At 43.8% G+C, this 21,975-nt stretch overlaps 1 protein-coding gene across 3 annotated transcripts in view; it reads right to left on the bottom strand.

Annotated features, from left to right (window-relative positions):
* Window positions 1-523: 523 nt before the first annotated feature.
* Window positions 524-21,975, bottom strand: part of DOP1B (DOP1 leucine zipper like protein B) — an 870,802-nt gene continuing 849,350 nt past the window's right edge. For all 3 annotated transcript variants that reach the window (XM_086935393.1, XM_086935394.1, XM_086935395.1), the window contains exons 36-37: window positions 11,636-11,765; window positions 524-3,710 (exon numbers count right to left, since the gene is read on the bottom strand). In XM_086935393.1, the coding sequence (XP_086791519.1) occupies window positions 3,459-3,710; window positions 11,636-11,765 (382 nt within the window). In that variant the 3' untranslated portion in view covers window positions 524-3,458. The remainder of the gene's footprint in view (window positions 3,711-11,635; window positions 11,766-21,975) is intronic.

Below are 21,975 nucleotides of genomic sequence, written 5' to 3'. Positions count from 1 at the left end.
GGGTTGAGAATGCTATTGCCAGCCTACACACTGGAGGACTAAGTACTCCTTACAAATGTGTCCTGATCCTGTGCGGGGTGGGTGTGGGGGAGTTAAGGAGTAAATAAACACTTTGTCTTAAATGTGTGCTGCTCTTTGTTTCTAAGATGTTTACAGTCAGCCAGCAGAAATAAATACGAATGAGATATAAATATTATGATCAAAACAAAGCAGACAATACAACACTCAACAAATAACCCAAATATATTAATATAAACAACAAACAGCATCACTGGTATTGCTGGATCCACAGGCAAAGTGAAAATCTACTGACCAGAAAACATTGCCTCTTGAGATTTAAGCTTTCATCAACAATGATTTGTAGGTTCTTTGCATAGCACCTAAAGGCGAAAGAGATTGAAAAGGATGGAGTGGTTATGTGCGTAGGAAAGCAGCTGGAACATCACCAAAATGTTCCAGTGCAGCTGAAAAGATGCATTTTCACTCTCTTAGGACTTTGAGGGATTTTCCTTATGTTTGGGTCTAATAAAAGAGAATCATGGTAGGCGACAGAGGTGTTTTTTTCTGTCAGCATCCACAGGGTGCCAGACAGTAGGAGCGTGGCATGATGCCACTGACTTTTCTTTATGGAACACGCTCAGCGGTTTTGATTGGATTACGACTATTGATGAATGCTAACTAAGTGATTCAAGTAAGTGATGCCGTGGACTTGTTTATTTTAGAGGAATATGTATTTATTTATTATATACTTGCAATCAAAGTACTCTAATCATCAGTTCTCGTGACAGAATACTGCAGCTTTCAGAGGACTGCTGGGGCGCACCAATGTAAAGAGTGTTGCAAACATACATTTTTGTTGATATATTAGCAAGAGAAGTAGGGGACAGATGATCCTTGGGGAGAAAGAGTAGTGGTCTTCAGAATACTTTCAAGTTGATTCCCCAATGACCAGTTTCTTTACAAGAAGCAGGTTTGTATCTCAGCTTATTGCAAGGCTTTGATAGACACTACTTAAAGAATTAAGTTGAAACTTAACTCTCTTCTGCAGTTGTTATTGTTTACCTATCAGGATGTGTTTTGGCTTACATAATGCAAAGTAAATGCTAACTCACTTCAGTAATTGTTATTGTCTCTCTTTAGCAAATGTTATTGTTTATCGATAAGGAGATGTTTTAATGGTTTGTTTTATTCAGTACTACCTTATTGGTAGACAATCACATCACTCACATAGAGTGCATTTGGAGATATCTTTACCTATATATGAAATGTGATGGGTTACCTTATAGGATCTGATGTTTTATACCAATGACAGGTATTTGTAACGCCATTTAACACCCATAGAAAATTGCTCTGGTCATCCCAAGAGGTTTCTGCATGAGGCAGTTGTTTGCAGCAACTGAGGGCAGATGATGTTCACAGATTGATTACTAATCTAAATTGGATACAAAAGGACCATACAAAGTGGCCAATTGAACTTAGACAAAGAGCACTGAACACGACACTTGATATGCTAAGAGTGTCTCTGTGATGATATTAGATGCATTAAGAAATTGATACAGCCTCAGACATACGAATGGTCACATATATGTGCACATTACTATAACTGAATGTGGCGCACCCCTGAAGTAGACTGTAAGTCTAGGAAGCACTCCCAATTGGTTTTGAACCAGATGACTTAGACCTGAAGAGAGACCCATTCATTCATCAAAACCGTCAACATACCCCTCCACCCCCCTGGTTTCCAAATTGAGTGTGATCAAATGGGATTGTGTAATGATCCACAATATTCTAATGTGCATATCTAAATCATGTATTGAACTAGGGGCCTTGTACAGTGTCTTATATATATGTTTTGTGCACTCACTTGATAACTGCGTCTGCACTTTCTGTTCAATGTCATACTGGCTACTACATATATTTTGTGTAATACATATCAGCAACAGCATCTTCTCAGTCTCTTGTTTTCTTTGGATATATTTCAAGTAATACATCATAACTGAATTATTGGATGAATACATTGATTGGGGGACTTCCCTAACAGTTCATGGGGTGTCCCACATGTTAAATGAGACCCATGATACATTGTATATATAGCAAATATAATAAAAGCACAAACTAAACGGGGAGTGTCTTGGTACTACCTAAACTGGGAGTGCCTTGGTAATTAATTAGTTAGACAAGAGTCAATTCAACGCCTCATTAGAGCTTCATGTGAAGGAGATGGACTTGACATTATCTAAGTGGACAGGCCATACATCAAAAGCAGATAGATTGGTGCTTATCTGAAAACAAGTTTTCCTGTAGCTGATCTTTAAAGTTAACGATTCTATCTTTGCTGCTGCATTTAATGACTACAATCTTTAAAGTGTTAATTTTTCTCACGCGTTCCTATTGTCAATTGTCATTGATTAAAATTTGTAAGTCTGTTTTATTAAATAACGAGGTACACTTTTGTAAGTGTAAAATCTGTTTGTAACTTGTGTTAAATGAACTATGCATCAAGAAACATTCACATAAGTATTATTTAGATTACATTCCGTCATCTCACTATGTATAGTGTATAGGCTTCTATTGGAGCATAAAGCATCAATATAATTTAGACTAAATACAATAATTTCTGGGGGAAATAAATTACTCATCTAAACTGTGCAAATTAGGCACTGGAGCTTTAGGTATTTGGAATGATCAGAACTAAATCAAAGAAAATAAATATTTAGCAATCGCTACCGCAATGATCATCACATTGTATTTTAACAGAAGAGGAGATCATGCTAAACAGGAAATAGCTTAAGAACATGAAGATTTGGTTGAAAAAAGACTACATTCTACAATAAATATTTTTAAAGCCAGCAGCAAATTGTAAACAAAACATTATTTTCAAGCCCTTCCTATTACCTCGGATATTTGGAAAGTGACTTCAAATATGTGAACAGACAGTTACAACGAAATTAATTTAAAAAATGTACAGTCAACCATAATCTCTAATTTTACCCACGAAGTTTGAAAAACATTGATTGACAGGAATTTCAAATCAAAGTGTGCTACATGATACACTAATGTCTTGACATTAAACACTTCCTGGTTCATCATGGAAATAATCTCAGCACTGATACTTCAAACTGATACCCCAAGTTCTATAAAAACAAATTACAATTCTTCAATGTCACTCTTTGTGAAATGATTTGATAGGCCACCTTGATGATGTTTTTGTGTAATCGTAAGATCTTTCAGGCCTATAATAGTTTTGAGCGGGTATTAACAAAACATTCAATAGAAAAGGTGTACACTATTTAACACCACATGTAAATGAAATAAGCAAGATGAACCAGGAATCTATTTGGCCATAGAAATTAATCTAAACGTGATCCATTGTATTACTGAAATTAATCTCAGCCTGGATGTCACTGTGTGGGTCATCTGTTCCCTCAGAAATAAAAGAGAATCATTCTGCTATAAGATTAGCTTTCTAAATTATCAAGAAAATCATATTCAACATTTTCCTCTAGCTCCTTCAAGGCTCTTGTAACATCCTCAACAGGGTACTCCACATTCACAGTGATCGAATCCTGTGGGCCTTTTGCTTGTGTTTTGAAAGCAGTATTCAGAATTCTGAAGAAAGGCAGTAACTGTGTGATACTGGATATTGAACGAAGATTGAGAAGTGGAAATGCAAATTTCTTAGATGTCATTTCATTTGTGTAATTGTTAACCTAAAAAAACATAAAAACAAAACGTTGAATGGCAATACCGAAATTAAGTGTACATCAATCCATTTATTAAGCACTTCTCAAAGATAATAAGACACTAGTATGAATGTATTCATAAACAGAAAGTACTTTAATTCAATTGTCCATACATGAGGAGTAAAAGACACACCCTTAAATCAAGGTCAAGAAGACTCTTGGAATTGGCTAAATACTGAATTACTAGCTGTTATAAGTACTGTGGGTGAAACTGGGTTAGGAAAGGCACGAGTGGGACAATGTCAAGGTAAACAATGGATAACAATGTATTAGGAACAACCATCGGTAAACTAAAGCACACAACTGTTGTACCTTGACCATGGTTATCGTAGGAGAACATAAACCTGATAATCATTTGAAGGTAATCAAAAGTTTATTATATGAACAATCCAAACCTGGAGTTAGTAGGCACACAATAAGCTATTTAGTGCTTTGCGGACGCCAAAGGGCTAAATATCTTATTATCTTTTTGATTGGTGCTTCCTAAAATTTACTTGAGGTAAATCCATGTGGGATAAATATGTGTAGCAGAACTACCAGCACCGTAATGGATTTGACAAACTCACCTTGAGTCCACTGGGGGTGGAATGTATTTAATGGCAAACAGGTGTCAGTTTTGTTTTTTATTGCCTCATTCGACATTGGCCTGTAAACTAGAGCTGTGAAATCTCGAAACGCATAAGGCCGGACGCACAAGTTACTTACCCTCGGTAACGATATATCTGTAAGAAACAGAAATTAGTATTAGATTCCTTACCTTAGAATATCCCCAGGCGTCAGACTGGATTCGGAAACTTTTGCGTAGCAATACCCCTGCACGTCGGTAGGCGTCGTCTGCGGCTCCGCTCCGTCGTCGGCGCCGGGATGACGTCGCCGGAGTACTTAGACGCCGCCCTCGCGCTCTGATGTTAGTTCTTATACACAGCATTTCCGCACCAGAAACGCAGAGCCATGATAAAAACCAACACTGGTGCCATGAAACTAGGGCCCTGAAAGGGGATGACCTTAACCCTAGATATCGGTTCGCAGAACCGGGAGGATGGGTGGGGCGGTAAGGAATCTAATACTAAGTACTGTTTCGTACAGTTATATCGTTACCAAAGGTAAGTAACTTGTGCATCTGAAAGAAACAGGTTAGTATTAGATTCCTTACCTTAGAATAGATACCCCAGCAATACCAACCCCGGTGGTGGGTCTGCGAACCAATATTCACACCAGAGGGTCCTGGAGGACGGAACGACCAAAGAAGCCATCCCTCCGGACTTGGCTGTCCAGGCAGTAGTGTCTTGCGAACGTGTGCAGCGAGGCCCATGTAGCTGCCAGACAGATGTCCTGCAAGGAGACTCCCCGGCCCAGGGCAGTAGTAGCCGCCGTGGCCCGAGTGGAATGTGCCCTCAGCCCAACAGGAGGCTCCTTTATAGCCAAGGAGTAGCATGCCTTGATGCACAGCACGACCCACCGAGAGATTGTCCGTTTGTGCACTGCCCGACCTTTCTTAGCGCCCACGTAACCAACAAAGAGTTGGTCATCCACCCGGAACTGGCGTGTGCGATCCAGATAGAAAGAGAGCGCACGTTTTGGGTCCAGACGGTGGAGCCGCTCTTCCTCTTTAGAGGGATGCGGAGGCAGAAAGAAGGTGGGCAAGGTGATGGACTGCCCGATGTAGAAAGCTGTGACTACTTTGGGCAGGAAAGAAGGTCTTGTTCGCAACACAACCCTGTCCGATGGACAGAAAGGAAGGGAGGCTTGGATGACAGAGCCTGGAGCTCACTCACTCTCCTGGCAGAGGTGATGGCAACCAGGAAAGCAGTCTTAAGGGTAAGAAGACAGAGAGGACAGTTATGAAGGGGCTCGAAGGGAGCGCATATCAGAAAGGTAAGTACCAGGTTCAAGTCCCACTGAGGCATCACGAAAGGAACAGGGGGGAACATATGAGTGATGCCCTTCAAGAATCTGTTAACAACCGGGGACTTGAACAAAGAAGGCTGATCAGGTAGCCTTAAGAAAGCGGAAAGGGGAGAAAGGTAGCACTTGATAGTGTCCAGAGCAGAGCCCTGCTGGGCAAGAGAAAGAAGGAAGAGGAGAACCTCAGAAAGAGGGGCAGAAAGGGGATAAACAGCCTTTGCTGTGCACCATGCCACAAACTTGTTCCACCTGCAGGCATATACCTACTTTGTGGAGGGACGCCTGGCTGCCAGAATTAAATCACAAACTTCAGGAGGCAAGTCAAATGGTCTCAACTGTCGCCGCTCAATCTCCAAGCATGGAGGTGGAGACTGGTCAGGTTTGGGTGGATAACCGTCCCCTGCTGCTGAGACAGAAGGTCCTCCTGAAGAGGCAGACTAATCGGAGGATCGACAGACATACTGAGTAGCTCGGGATACCAGTATCTTCGTGCCCAGTCCGGAGCCACAAGGATAACTTGGGCCCGGTCGCGCCTGAGCTTCTTCAGCACTGTGGGCAGAAGTGGTATAGGCGGAAAGGTGTACAACAGACCGCAGCTCCACTCGCGACGAAAATCGTCTTCGAGCGAGTTCCGCCTTGGAAATTCCAACGCGCAGAACTGATGACATTGCGCGTTCTCTTCTGTGGCGAATAGATCTAATCAAGGCTCTGCCCACTGCTGAAAGAGGCCTTGCGCCACGTCCGAGTTCAGACGCCATTCGTGATAAATCATGCACCGAAGGCTGAGTTCGTCCGCCCTGGCGTTCAGAGAACCTGCCAGGTGTTGAACCACCAGGGTCATGCCCTGATGTTCCAGCCACTACCAGAGGCGCAGAGTCTCCTGGCATAGGGTCCACAACCCCACCCCGCCCTGTTTGTTGCAGTACCACATGGCGGTGGTGTTGTCCGTGAACACCTGCACTACACTCCCCCGGACAGAGGGGAGGAATGCCTTCAGTGCAGTCCGGATCGCCCGCAGCTCCAGAAGGTTGATGTGGAGCCGGGACTCCGCCAGAGACCAGAGGCCTCTGATCTCCGCCTCTCCCATGTGGCCTCCCCAGCCCTGGAGGGACGCGTCCGTCACAACTACGTGCTCCGGGTGGGGTAGGGAGAGGGATCTGCCGCTGACCTAATCGCGGTCCGTGAGCCACCACTGCAACTGTCTTGCAGTGCCCACCGAGATCAAGATATGGTCGGACAGGTTGCCCTGATGCTGGGCCCACAAACCTCAGGTCCCACTGCAGAGCCCGCATCCGCCACCTGGCGTGATGCACCAGAAGGATGCAGGAGGCCATCAGCCCCAGAAGCCGCAGCGCCAACCTGACTGAGACTCGGGATAACGGCTGAAAGATCGGAATCAGAGCCTGAATATCCCGAACCCGCTGTTCGGGAGGATAAACCTGAAACTGCGCCAAGTCCAGACCCGCTCCGATGAAGAGGAGTTTCTGAGAGGGACACAGGTGCGACTTCAGCACATTGATGGAGAACCCCAGCAGGTGCAGGAGGTCGGCCGTAGTGAAGACACCGGCGGTGGGGGTCGGTAACTGACATCAGTTGGTCGCAGTCGGAGCAGACAAGAATGCCCTATCTTGGACGGTATCCAGAGTTTCTCTGAGAAAGGTAATCTTTTGGGAGGGTTGTAGAACACATTTTTGAAAATTGAGCATCAGCCCCAGGGAGCAACACATTAGTAAGCATTTTGTAGTTGCCTTTGAAGCCTGCTGATAAGACAGTGCCTTTACTTGAGATAAGGAAACAGTTGAAGACCTTAAAGTCTGAGACAAGCAACAACTGGAGCTAGGCACTTGGTGAACACTCATGGGGCTGAGTGGAGACCAAACAGGAGGACTTTGAATTGAAAATGAGCACCTTCTACAGAGAAGCGAAGACATTTTCGATGTTTGGGATCTACTGGTAAATGGAAATATGCATCTTGAAGTCTAGAGTTGTCATAAAATCTGCATGATTGAGAAGCTGAAGTAACTCCTGGAGAGTGACCATGGGGAAAGAATTTTTCTGCAGATACTTATTTAGATTTCTGAGATCCAGAATGGGTCTTCATTCCCCTGACTTTTTCCCTATTAAAAAGAAGTGGGAATAAAAACCATTCCCCTCTGAGAACGAGGAACTTTTTCTATGGCTCCTTTCTGAAGCATAACATATGCTTCCTTTTTTAACAATTGGAGATGAGGTGGAAGCCATCTTAGGGGTGGATGAGGAAGGTGGAACTGTTACAAATTCTAGAGCTTGGCCATACTTTATGATGTCCAGGATCCATTTGTCAGTTGTAATTTGGCTCCACTGATCGGAATGCAGAGAAATATTAGTTGGATTTATGTTGGTCATGGATGGAGTCATAGCAGGTGTCGCGATGTTACTGTTTTCTAGTATTTTCTCTAGATTGGGTAGCTTGTTTGGGCTGTTGTCTGGAATATGCAGCAGACGTGGTGCTCGTTATAACTGCTCCTACTGATACCCATAGTGGTAAGACTGGTATGATTGTGGCTGATATTTTTGGTAATTTCCACAAAAGGATTACGACCCTTTCTCATGTGCTCCGCAAAAAAGTGTTTTGGTAGCCTGTAAAGCCTCATCAATGTGCTTCCCAAAGAGTGCATCACCATCTAAAGGAATGTCTAAAATCTTGCTCTGCACCCCAAGATGGAAAGTGGTAGATTTCAACCGGCCCTGACGACGGAGAACTGCCGCTCCAGCTAGTTGTCTAAAACCAAGAGAAGCCATGTCCATGGATATATCAATAATCTCAGAGGCTGATCTTTCACCTTCAAGAAGAATTTTTAGAGCGTCTTGTTTTTTATATCCGGTAAATATTCAAGATATGATGCCACGTCCGACCACATCTGGCGGTCATATCTTCCAAGAATTGCTAGGGAATTGGAAGCATGCACTGACACATCTGCAACGGTGGTAAATCTTTTTCCAATATTGTCCAAGCTGCATCCATCTTTATCAGGAGGAGCAGTAATAGGTACTGAAGGGTTTCGTGGTCTTCGTTGTACAGCTTGAGCAATTACAGAATCTGCCCTCTGCTGTCCCACAAAGCAGGTTGGTGCATCATCAGGGGCCTTATATTTTTATCTATCCTGGGAAGAACGGCAGGCACTGAATATGGCGCTTTCATAATTTTGATCCCTTCTTCCCAAATGTGATCAATAATGAGAATTGCACACACTGATTTCCTGGACTGATCCCTAAAATCATACAAAAAACAGTCAGACTGTTTCACAGGTATCAGTAAATAAATACGATTGGCAGCTCTTTCCATCAAAGCATGGAAGCCACCAATATCCTCAGGTGGAAACTCAATAGCTGGAGGAACTGTAGGAGAAGGCATAGGAATTAAGTAGTTCGACCATTCATCAATAACTGGTGGAGCATTTTGTATTTCACCTTCTTCTACATCATCATCCAGTGGTTTTTGATTTGTCGATAGATTGGTGATACTGTAGCCCATAATATTCACCCTCAGCCTCCTCCTCCTGAAACTTGACATGATGTTGTGAAGGACTGTGAACTGAACTGCACATTCCGTCATCATTAGACTCCTCTAAGAACTGACTAGGAGGTAAAAGCGAAATATGTGAAGGATCGTGAAAAAAAAACCTCTCGGAGACAGCATCGTCAACGAGAATTTCGATGAGAAAATTGGTGTAATATGCAAGGTAGAAGGTCTCTTTGAATGAGGCGGCGACACAGATACTGTCAATGTGGAAAAAATAGTGGTTAGCGACGGTATTGTCATTGTCGGTGCAGTCGACAGAGCCGCAACTGTCGACAAATAAGTTATCGTCAACGGCAGAGGTGTCGTCGATGAAAGTGTCGTTGGTGGCGGAGGCATCAACGATGTTGGAGGTGTCAACGCTAGGTGCATAGTTGACGGATGAAGAGATTAAGCACCAACGGTGGAAAAGGTGATGTCGACAATAAAACTTTTTTTTTAACTTTATTTTTTTAAGTCATTCTACAGTGATACATATCCAAATTGAGCACAATGAAACAGTAATTGACATCAACGATCTCTTTCTGTGCACATTCCGTCGTCAGCATCCCACATATTATAATTTCGGTACATAGTGATGACACAGGGTGGTCAAAGGCGTTAATTTAGCGACATGTTTGGGCTACTTCAAAGACACAGTTTATACACAAGCATTGACGATGATAAAACTTCCATCAATTTAATCCAAGTTGACAAAGCCTCCGTTAACCTTTGTGTTGTCGATGACTGCTGGGAAACTAATCACATTGGCGGTTTTATCGTCGACGAGGGCTTTTTCGACAATGACGACGGCTTTACAGCCTCTGAGTGAATTTTTGCATGTTTAGTGGCAGTTTGGAGGCAGATCTTTCTTCAGAAGGGGATGTTGCTTCCCTTTTTTTGAGGCAGTATGCGCAGACACATGATGGGTCATTTTTGACGCTTTTTATTACGTCCATCAGGGGATTTCAAAGATCTATCCCTCTTTTTAGAAAGTTCAACTGATGTCTCGGAACTAAAACTGCCTTCCTCCTCAGAAAGTACAGAAGATTTAGATTTTAGCCTCTCCAATATAATAAGCGGTCTCCCTTCTCTATCTTCCAAAGTCTTTGTAGAAAAGGTTCAGCAAATTCTTATGAAGAGGGTACACGCAGTAAATACAATCCTTGTGGGGATCCTCACTCTGCGGCCTTTTTTTACCACATGAACCACAAGGTCTGAAGGACTTGCCTCTCTGTGGAGTGTGCTAGAGGGTGCTGATGTCCGATTGGTTGTGTTTTAACTTTGGTTCTTTTTACAAAAGGATATTGATGGGCTAATACAGTGTCTGTTCGATGCATTGTTGCCAATTATAAGATTAATTACTGCTATTATACAATTTACAGTGAGACTCACACCTCGATGATGGGGATGATTCAAGCATGTGAATCTATGAAAGATCCAATACTGCATAAGTGTGGTAAAAATATGTGTGGTAAGGGCATGTGTGGTAAAGGAAAACACGTTGTAATGGATTCGTAGTAAATGTATTGCATGGTAATAACCGTGTTGTAAAGGCTGTTTCCCGGCAAAATGTCAGTGGCAGTGTAGGTGAACTAAGGTGAGAATGGAAAAACAGATGCCATATGAGGAATCACTCCAGGCTAGAATTGATGAGTGGACTGTACTCCCTGGCAAGGCCAAGTCAACCAATTTAGTGCACTTATTGCCCTGAAGCTGGAACACCTTGAAGACAATCAACACTTAGATCAATAAACCAATTACACAGGCCTTGGTGTGAGTATATTTATTTATTTATTTATTTATTTATTGACATTTGTAGAGCGCAGCGAATACCCGTGGGCGTCTCGGCGCTAGTTAAGGGATGGATCAGCAACTGGGGTAAAGAAGATATACAAGGCTATTGGTCAAATAACCACGTCTTTAGCTGTTTGCGGAATGTGAACAGGGAGGGACTTGCTCGGATATGTGCAGGAAGGGTGTTCCAGAGTCTAGGGGCGGCAACCAGGAAACGCCTGTCGCCCCAGGTGACTGTTCTAGTGCAAGGCACAGCCAAGACGTTCCAAGAAGGGCCCTATCACCATTCCCAGGAGTATACATGCGCATTGTGCATGCAAGAAACAGGAGGTAGAATTATATTATTGAACTTTAGTATAGATTCCATTCAAGAAGACAGATGGAGTTGAAAATGGCATGGTCGCTAAAGCTACCCTCAACTGAAGCATCTCTGTGTGCTTGTGTGCAACGATAATAGTGAAATAATTGTGTAACATGTAAGAAGGGGATTGAAGATCAGAACACAGGACGAGGTCAGAAGCTGATATGTATTTTATGATATTTGCATGTTAAACATATTTTAATGATTTTATGGAGCTGCTTATATGCATGAATTATACTCATGATACTTTATTGAAAGTGCTAAATACAGGAATATAAATTGGAAGTTTACCTCATATTTTGGTTTGAGAAGTTCCATGATTCTGACAACATGAGGTTTGCATTCTTGGTGGCTTTCCACTAGGTCTACTGGAATCTTAAGTGGCTCTGTGTCCACTTCTGGAACAAATGCCCATCTGTACCTGCAACATAAAATCAGAATTGCCGTCAATAATGTTTTTAAAAAATATTGGCTGAGCTTATCGTCAGAACAAATAAGTATAAAACAAGAAACCTCTTTCTATGTAAAGGTAGATGTTTCAAATTCCCTTGAGAAATGGCATCAAGTAGGGAAGAAGCATGTGCAGCTTGTGTTAACGGGGGTGGATCTGCACTGGTCCTCCTACTTATTAGGGTGTTGTTGTTCTTGATCACCATATGGAGGGTGCATCTAGGCTGTTCCTGAATACAAACAGCAGGGAAAACTGCACTGAGGAAGGAACGGCACCTGGTTTCCAACTATTACCTGTATAAATCTTTGCATAACAATTTCATGTTGTACAGGGTTAAATTAGGCCCCAGCAATAAATATTTACAGATCATGTTTGGGGAGGGAAACAGCTCTCTGAAAACTTTCATTAACGTTTCAGCTTTGTTTCTTCCCTAGTCCACTTGATCTTTCAACTTCACTTCAACTTAACTCCAAATGTACGCAGACTCTGGTCCATAATGGCTGACATGGGTCTAGATAAACCAATAATTAATTTTATTCAGGGGTTGTACTTCACAGCTGTGGCTTGCATGTGTATGGATACAGAGTGGGAGGATTCTCGACCCTCCCCTTGCTCGCGGAGTTAGGCAGGGGTGCGTACTCGCACCCTTTTTATTCTCCCTCTACATGAATGGTGTTGAAGCTGCATTGGTGGGGCCCACTAAGGATGTTCCCATTATTAACTCTGCCCCAGTACCCATATTTCTCTACGCAGACGAGGTGGTTCTGCTGAATAATTTAGATTTTAAAGTTAATTAAACCAAATCATTTGTGCTTGTGGCAGGAGCCAGATTGAGACATCAAACTACCTGGAACATCGAAGGGAGGAAATTGGAAGTAGTTGAATCATTTTTCTATTTGGGGGTATTGTTCAATTAAAAAAATACATGGCATAACATGGTGGCAAATAGAGGCCTTATGATGGAAAGAAGCATAGGGGCAATTATTAGCTTTGTTAAGAAATTGGGGTCTAAACCTATAGAAACCATAAAAAAGATATACAAAGCTAAAACAATGTCAGTGGCAACTTATGGAGTAGCAGTGTGGGGAGTAGCATCTTTCGATAATCTCCAATCAACAGAGAACACATTTTTTGTTAGACGTTCCCCAATCCTGCTCCTCCTATATTTGCCATACTGAACTGGATGTCCATTTTATTTAGGACCAAATTCAGGCCGCTCCCACTAAAGCAGGATATTCTATCCGATTGTCTAAAGCTAGATGGGCTATGCAGAATTAAATGGTTGCAATATGTCAACAATAGTTTGTGTACCATTGGCTTCCCCAAGTTATTTGAGAACCCAATGACCTGTACTACCATTTCCAGGTCCGAATTGAAAAAACTCTTAATAAAAAAACAGAGGGAAATGAGATGGGAAGCCAACTGCACAAAATCAAGGGTGAGACAATATCATTTAGACCCTAAAATAAGCTCTTCTGGCCCTAATTATCTAACTTTGATAACTACCCATCATCATAGATATCTGCTAACAAGGTTTTTTTTTGTGTTGAAATTTTTTATTAAAATTTTCAATGCAATACAAAGAGGATAACAAAGTAATAAAATGTCATAGTAATACATGGAAAATACAAGCAATAAGAAATCACATGCAAAGTGCAACAAATATGAGGAAGGAAAAAAGAAATAATTATTAGCATATATGTCATAACCCCTTACGGGAAAACATTAGAAAATGTGATGGATATGTTTGGTGTATAAGGCAAAGTAAATAATAAAAGGGGAAAGAGAAATAAAAGAAAAAATCAATAGATAAGACAAAGAAAAGGAAGGAAGAAAGTACCAGAGTAACAATGTAGGAAAGGGTAGGGGTGGGGATAGAGGGGAGGGAGAGGATAGAAAGGGTAAAGTGATAAAGAAGGAGTCATGAAAGAAAATTAGGGCGGTGTCGTAAGAGTAGAAGTAGTAGTAGATGTAGAGTCATCATCTACCGTAGTTTCCAGAAAGGGAGACCAAGTTTGAAGAAAAATGGAAGCCTGATCCTGAAGATTGTAAATTGTGCGTTCGTGTAAAGCCGTTTGCATCATTGCCACCAACCATTCTTCCTGAGAGGGAGCTGAGGAAGATTTCCAGTGACGCAAAATACAAATCTTGGCTGTGGCCAAAGCAGTATGAAGAAGGCGAGTTTGTGGCTTAGAGAGTTTCGGGAACCTTCGAAGATCATGTAGAATAATGGTGGCGGGTGTAAAAGGTAATGTTAATGACATTGTAGAAGTCAGTGTTTTCCCCATGAATAGCCAAGGGTTTGGTACGTGAACATTCGCAAACGATGTGTGTTTTGTCACAACCAGGAGCAGAAGTCACCCCTTTAAAATTCCCCCACAACTGTAAATAAGACAATATGGGAGATATTTGAAGTATGTCGGTGGACGATCTAAGTGTTTTGTAATACATTGTTGGAGTTGAATATATTTAGAGGATTGTAAAGGTGGTAGGTGAAATTCCTCACAAATTTGGGGAAAAGATTTGAAATGTCCATCATGTAAAAGTTGATCAATGGAATGGATGCCAGCCTCTTTCCATAAAGGTCATGACAAGGTATGGCCACCAATACGAATAGCTGAATTATGCCATGGGGTGCTTTAACGTGAATCCTCGACTTAGATTTTAGTATGCGATGACCTCTCTGCCAAGACTTATGCATTGCAGATAAAATAGGGTTTTTAGGATCAGAAGAACTAGTCCCTGTACCGTACAAAGGGGATAATCCCAAATCTTGAGCCAAAATGTGCCGTTCAAGTGGTACCCATTGAGGAACATCTTTAGATTTGGGTAAAAAGGAGAGCTGAGAAATATGAAGGGCAAGTGAATAATGCTCAATAGAGGGTAAACCCATACCCCCATATAACTGATAGGCTTTTAATTTGGTAATAGCCAGACGCGGCTTAGCCGTACCCCAGATAAAGAGTTTTATTTTGGAGTCAATGGATCGAAGAGTAGCTAGAGGAATTTGAAGAGGAAGCATAGCTAAAACATAAAGGAATCTCGGCAAAGTGACCATTTTAACCGCTTGAACCCTCCCCCAAAGAGATAATCCTAAAGCGCTCCATTTATCAAAATCCCTTTGCATTTGTGTAAATAAAGGTGTCAAATTATCCGTAACCATATTATTCAAACCCCTATTGATCAATATACCTAGATACTTAAGACGGGATTGTTGCCAATAGAAAGGAAATCCAGAAATTGCTGAAAAAAAGAAGATCATAAGAAGATAGAATAAATAGCAAAATGGAATATATGAAGATAAAGAAGAATGGAAATTAAGAGAAGAACAAAACATGTATATGAAAAAAATAAAGGAGAGTAAGAAGCTGACCTGGAGACAGAGAAAGCAAATAAAAGTTAATACGAGCTATAACCCATAAGACAATTAAAGAATGAAAAATATGCAATACTAAATAAGACAATGCTAATATTATCAGGGGGGGGGGTCAATAATGAAGAAAAGGCATACTAGATGTTAAATACTATGTCTAAACATACATGAACATTATAATATTGGAGAAACATGCGTTTTAAAAGCCATAAAGAAACCCGCTAGTTAGAGAATATGTAATAACTTTAGAGTATATATTGTAAAATGACAAAGGAAACAGAAGTGACTGCAGTACATGCTTAAAGATACATCCAAACATTAAAAGAAAAAAAATAATCATAAAAAGTTAATCAAACAGCATCTAAAGGTGTCTTAAGAGGCGATGAGAAAGAGAGCATAAGTGATTACATTATATGATTGAAAACGCAAAAAGACATCGAAATAAACCTTTAAACAATAAAGTATTGTTCAGTCGGCATCTGAAGGTGTTTTAAGAGGCGATCTACATTTGTCCCTCTGCGGTTCCTTTGTGTGAGTAGGGACAAATCGCAAAGCTGAGGTCTTATCATCTTGAGGACGATTAAGTCTACTAAAATCTCTGCCTCGTTGTCTGGAGTTGCTAGTAGCAGGTGGATGTTTGGTTGATACATTTGAGGGGGAGGAAGGAGTGACTGGGACTGTTCACAAGAAGAAGACTGTGTGTCCATGTCGTGGGTTTTGATGTCATCCAAAAATTGCTGCAGAAGCGCAGGATCATAAAACTCCTTGGATTCACCATTTCTGGTGATGCGAAAACAAGCGGGTTCAAACACGGAGGGCCAATTCGGTTGGCTTGTTGGATTTCCAGAGGTGGGGTGAAGGAAATGCCAGTCATTAATGGGAGATTACCACAGAGGAATGTTTTCATGTTTTGTCCTTCAATATTCTCAGGAAAACCAAAAAAACTGACATTATCACTGTGACTGCGATCTTCCAAGTCAATGATTTTACTGTGCAGAAAAAGAAGATCCTGTTCCGAGCTTTGAACCAAATCCAGGCGATTCTCCATAGCAAGCACTTTAGAATCAAGAGTTTCAATTTTCGTATGAAAAGTGGTGAGGTCCGTTCGAATCGATTTAGTTTCTGCAGCTAAGGATGTGATTGTAAGATCCATGCCTTCTAGTCTGCGATTGACCCCAGAAAGGTCTTGCAACATTCTTTGCATAGTGTCTGTTAATGTTTGATCATTATGAGTTGACAGAGCCTGAGGTACATTGGATGATGAAGATAAGCCCCCCTTCGTTGACATACTAGTAGGTTGCTTCAAAATCTCAGCAAAAAGTGGCTGTTTAGGTCCTTTACTACCATTCCTATTGGTAGACATTGGTGCTGCCCGCTTCACAGACGACCTACAAAAGCGAATCGATGTGGTAGCGTGATATGAGCATGCAAATCCTCAGGAGGTTGCTTCTTGGTCAATGTGTAGCAGATTTTGAAATAGAGCACGTTCCATCAAGAGATGGTCTGTTTCTGGACCGCCTTCCCTTTCTAGGCTCTGACATAACCCATGAAATGTTGATCGTCCACCTGAAACTCTTTTATGTGGTCAAGGTAGAACATCAATGCTCTTTTTGGGTCCAGCCAGGTGAGTAGCTCCTCTTCCTAAGAGGGATGAGGCAGAGCGTAAAATGTAGGCAGGGTGATGGCCTGGCTTACATGAAAGGGAGTGATAGCTTTAGTGCGAAGGACCAGCTTATCTGGGAAGATGTTGAGGTATGGAGACTTAGATGAAAAACCCTGGAGCTCGCGGACTCTCAAGGCAAATGTTATTGCCACTAGAAAGGCCCTATTGATAGTAAATAGCCTGACAGGGCAGTTGCGTAACAGCTCGAAAGGAACACACATCTGAAACATCAGAAATACATTTAAATGAGGTATGATGAAGGGTGAAGGTGGAAACAAGTGTTGGACCTGAAAAGGGATGGCTGATCTGACAATGCAGATATGCAGAAATGGCAGAAAGTTAGTCTTTTAAGGTACCCAAAGCAGAGTTCTGCTGGACAAGACAAATAATAAACAGAAGGACCAGAGAAAGAGGGCCAGAAAGGGTCTCTTACCTGTTTTTTCTGCACATAATGCCGCAAACTTGCCCCAACAGTAGGCATATACTATATTGGTGGAGGGAAGGAGTAGTTTCTGTCCTGTAACTCCAGTTCTGTAGTAGGGGTATCTCTATTATAGTCATAATCTAGTGAATAGTCCCGCCCATGTGCGTGGACCCCGGAGCAATCAAAAATAATCTCTTAAAATGTCGAAAAAATGCATACCTGCACAGACACTTAAGAGAGAATTTAAAGACAGATAATGCAGCCTATAACCAGGCTACACTGTCCAGTACTTCAACTAGAAATTCCACCAAAAAAATCCACAAACAGCAAAGCCTGTCCAGATTTCCCTTGCCTTAGCAGCAAAAACCCTCTGGAATGATAGAGAGGAAGACATGGACAGACAAGCCCCATAGGCTGCCATTATGTGGCTCAAAACAAGATACTGTGCCTTTAAGAGAACTTTCAAGAACTTCACAGTATCCCAGAATGCACTGCAGGTCCCTTTTACTTTCAGTTCTTTTTGAAGGCGTAACACGCCAGACCTGTAGCATTCCTTACATGAATATCTCTCTCTCCACCGGGGAGGAGGGCCGGCGCTTATGACTATAACAGAGATACCCCTACTACAGAACTGGAGTTACAGGACAGAAACTACTCCTTCTGTAGTAGGGGATCTCTGTGTATAGTCATAATCTAGTGAATAGAATGGCAAGCCCATCCCCACACCAAAGCGGCGGTGGAGAAAAGAAATTAACACCACTATTGTGCGAACAAATTCTGCAGCAAAGCCTGTCCAACCTGAGCATCTGCCCTGGCATCAGTGTCCAGACAGTAATGCTTAGCAAAGGTATGAACCGACTTCCAAGTGGCGGCCTTGCATATTTCTGCAATAGGAACATTACGGAGCAAAGCCGTCGTGGCAGCTTTGCCCCTGGTGGAATAAGCCTTAGGTTTACCTCCTAAGGTCTTATTAGCTTTCTGGTAACACAGTTGTATGCAGGACACAATCCACCTAGAGATGGACTGCTTAGAGGTAGCAAGACCCGTCCTGACTGATCCATAATTGATGAACAATTGGTCTGACCTACGAATATCTTTGGTCTTATCCAGATAAAATTTCAACACCCTCCTAACATCCAGGGAATGTAAGGACCTTTCCGCTGGAGATGAAGGATTCTGAAAAAACGTAGGCAAAGTTATAGTCTGGTTGACATGAAAATCAGAAATAACCTCGGAAGAAATTTAGGGTGAGTACGCATAACAACCTTAGCAGCATGAAATACAGTAAAAGGTTCTTGGCAACACAACGCCTGAATTTCACTCACCCTGCGGGCCGATGTAATGGCCACGAGGAACGCCGCCTTCCAGGACAGGTGCTGCAACGAAGCCTTATGAATAGGTTCAAAAGGCTCCTTCATCAATCTGGACAGCACCACATTCAATTCCCATGAAGACGAAGGAAGCCTGACAGGAGGGAACACTTTCTTCAAGCCTTCCAAAAAGTCTTTGATCACAGGGATCTGGAAGAAGGAAGCCTGTGAAGCGCTTTTCCTGTAGGCAGTCAATGCAGCGAGATGAACCTTAATGGAATGAACATTAAGGCCAGACTGCGCCAAATGTAGAAGCTAAGGAAGGATGACATCTTCCTTGCACGTCGTCGGGTCAAAGTTCTTGGACGCACACCAGATACAAAACCTCTTCCACTTGTAAGCATAGGATGTCCGAGTGGAAGGTCGCTTAGACTCCTTCAGTATGTCCATGCAATCTTCGGGCAGATTCAAGTGGCCATATTGCACTATCTCAGGAGCCATGCCGCCAAACTCAAAGACGAGAGGTTGGGGTGCAACATCTGCCCCCGAACTTCGAGAGAAGGTCCGGCCTGCATGGCAGCCGTATGTGCGGAAGGAGAGACCGGTGAAGCAGGTCTGTGAACCACCACTGCCTGGGCCATTCCGGGGCAATCAGGATCATCCGTGCCCTGGACTGGGACAGCTTGATGAGCACCGCTGGAATCAGGGGAATGGGTGGAAAAGCGTACACAAAGCTGTTCGACCAGTTGATCCATAGCGCATTCCCCAGCGTCCCTTGCTGGTAGTACCTGGAGGCGAAGTCTCGGCATTTGCTGTTTTCGGCGGTGGCGAACAGATGTACGTCTGGAGTCCCCCACCTTTCGAAGACTTCTCCTAGTACTTCGTCGTTTATGACCCATTCGTGGTTTTCCTGAATCAGTCTGCTCAGTGCATCTGCCTGAACATTCTGCACACCTGGTAGATGGGTAGCTGTTATCGTCAATCCTCTGGCCAGAAGCCAGTGCGAGATCGTCTGCGCCTCCCGAGACAGGGTGCGCGATCTCGAGCCCCCCTGCTTGTTGAGGTATACATCGTGGTCGTATTGTCCGTCTGTACAAGAGAGTTGGTCTGGAAGGACGGATGAAAGGCCTTCAGTGCCAAGTGAACAGCTCTGAGTTCCAGGAAATTGATGTGATACGTGGACTCCATCGGAGACCACGTTCCTTGAATCTGTAAGTCTCCGAATGCGCTCCCCAGCCGTGGAGTAGGAATGTCCTTGTGGAAGGGAACCCCTCTGAGGAGATTCTCCGCTGAACACCACCACTTCAGAGACTGAAGAGCATGCAGAGACAGTCGTATTTTGTCGTCCCAAGATCCTTTCCTCTGGTCCCACTGGTCCTCCAAGCACTCCTGCAGAGGTCTCATATGTAGCCGTGCATGAGGAGTGAGGAAGATACAAGAGGCCATCGACCCCAGTAGAGAAGACACCGTCCTCACTGTTGTAGATGGAGCGGTCATAAGAGCCTGAGCCTTCCGACGGATCGATCGCCGTCGCTCCTCCGAAGGAGACACGCTTGCTGACAGCGTATTGATAGTGGCTCCCAAGTACTGAATGCACTGGACCGGGATCGGGACAGATTTGGACATGTTGATGTGCAACCCCAACTTGTTAAGGAGAACGCACGTCTTCTGGAAGTGTGCTTAAGCTTCCGAGAAGGAGGAGGCCTTGTGATCAACCAATCGTCCAGGTACGGGTAGACAAACACCTTGTTCTTCCTTAGGTGTGCCGCTACCACTGCCATACACTTCGAGAATGTTCTGGGCGCAGATTTCAGCCCGAATGGCAGCACTGTGTACTGATAGTGATTGGTGCCGACTTGAAATTGCAGAAACTTCCTGTGTTTGCATGTAATGGGCACATGGAAGTACGCATCCTGTAGGTCTATTGCACAAAGCCAGTCTCCCTGTTGCAACTGAGGATAAATTTGATGCAACGACAGCATGCAAAACTTTTCTCTGCGAATCCACTTGTTTGCCAGCCGCAAGTCCAGAATGTGCCTGAACTCTTGTCCTTCTTGCGAACCAGGAAGAACCGGGAGTACAGACCTCTTCCTCTTTGAGACAGAGGTACGTCTTCTACCGCCCTTTTCCTTAACAGGATATCGGCCTCCGTCTGGAGCTCGCGCAGTTGATACTGTGAGCTGACCGGAGGGACCGCTGGAGGCGGGCTGATGAACCGAAGACTGTATCCATTGCAAACAATATTCAGCACCCACTTGTCCTGAGTAATTTTTCTCCACTCTGCCAGAAAAAATTGAACGCTTCCCCCCACCGGAGCGGGTAACGGATGAAGGGGAAGTAACCGCTCAGGGTCGAGACCCGGCCGGGCCCTTGTTCACGGTAGAGGACTGCTGTCCCCCTCTACCCTTTTGCCGTTTCTGGAAGGGTCTCCGGAACTGCTGCTGTTGTTGTTGCTGCTGCTGTCCCGAAGACTGCCCCCCGTCCTTTTCCTTGTGCACCGAACCGTCTCTGGAACGGCCGGTAGGACTTCATCTCTTTGGACTTCTCTAAGCCCACAGCCGTAAGGGTCTCCGCCTCCGCCTTCATGCAGGCCATCTCATCATCTGCGTGTTTTCCGAACAAGGTTTCCCCGGAAAAGGGCAGATTGGCCACCCGCTGCTGGGCCTCCGGCTTGAGTGACGTGAGCCTGAGCCAGGCATGTCGCCGCTGATTGATTCCATGGCAGTAACCATGGGCAGCCAACAGGGAGGCATCCGCAGCTGACCTGATTCGACACCAGCATCCCTTCCTTGAGGATCTCTTGGAAGTCCTCCCTCTTGTCTCTTGGTAGCAGTTCCACGAACTGTTGCAGGGAGTCCCACAGTGCCCGGTCATAACGTCCCAGCAGAGCTGTATCGCTGGACACCTTCATGGCTGTGGAAGCAGTCCCACAAGCCTTCCTTCCAGCCGAGTTGATCCATCGACTTTCTTTATCTGGCGGCACGGTGGATGACGGGGAGGTAGAGTGTAATTTCCTGGCTGCCGTCACTATCACCGAATCCGGTACCGGATCTACTCTCAGAAAGGCAGGGTCCGAATCCGGGGCCCTGTACTTCTTTAGAAGTCGGGAGGGAGCGGCCTTCACTACCGCTGGTGTGAGGAACAGCTCCTCTGCAGGTTCCACCAATCCATGTACTAGTGGTAGAAGAGGGCGAGACAAATGCTTCTTGTGAAGCGTTTCGAATATCACGGACGTCGTAGGTGTTGGAGCCGTCACCGTGATACCCAATTTCGCAGCCTCCCTCAGGAGAACCTCCTGGAATGTGGTAATGTCGTCCACCGGAGACACCCTGGTCCCAGGGGAGTCTGATAAGGTCGGCGAGTAGGAATGGGTCCTGGAGGAGTCCGTGCGGGACCTAGACCCCCGCCTC

Source organism: Lissotriton vulgaris, chromosome 8 (genome assembly GCF_964263255.1).
Source record: "Lissotriton vulgaris chromosome 8, aLisVul1.2, whole genome shotgun sequence".
Taxonomy (NCBI): domain Eukaryota; kingdom Metazoa; phylum Chordata; class Amphibia; order Caudata; family Salamandridae; genus Lissotriton; species Lissotriton vulgaris.
This window is presented reverse-complemented; position numbering and strand designations above follow the sequence as displayed.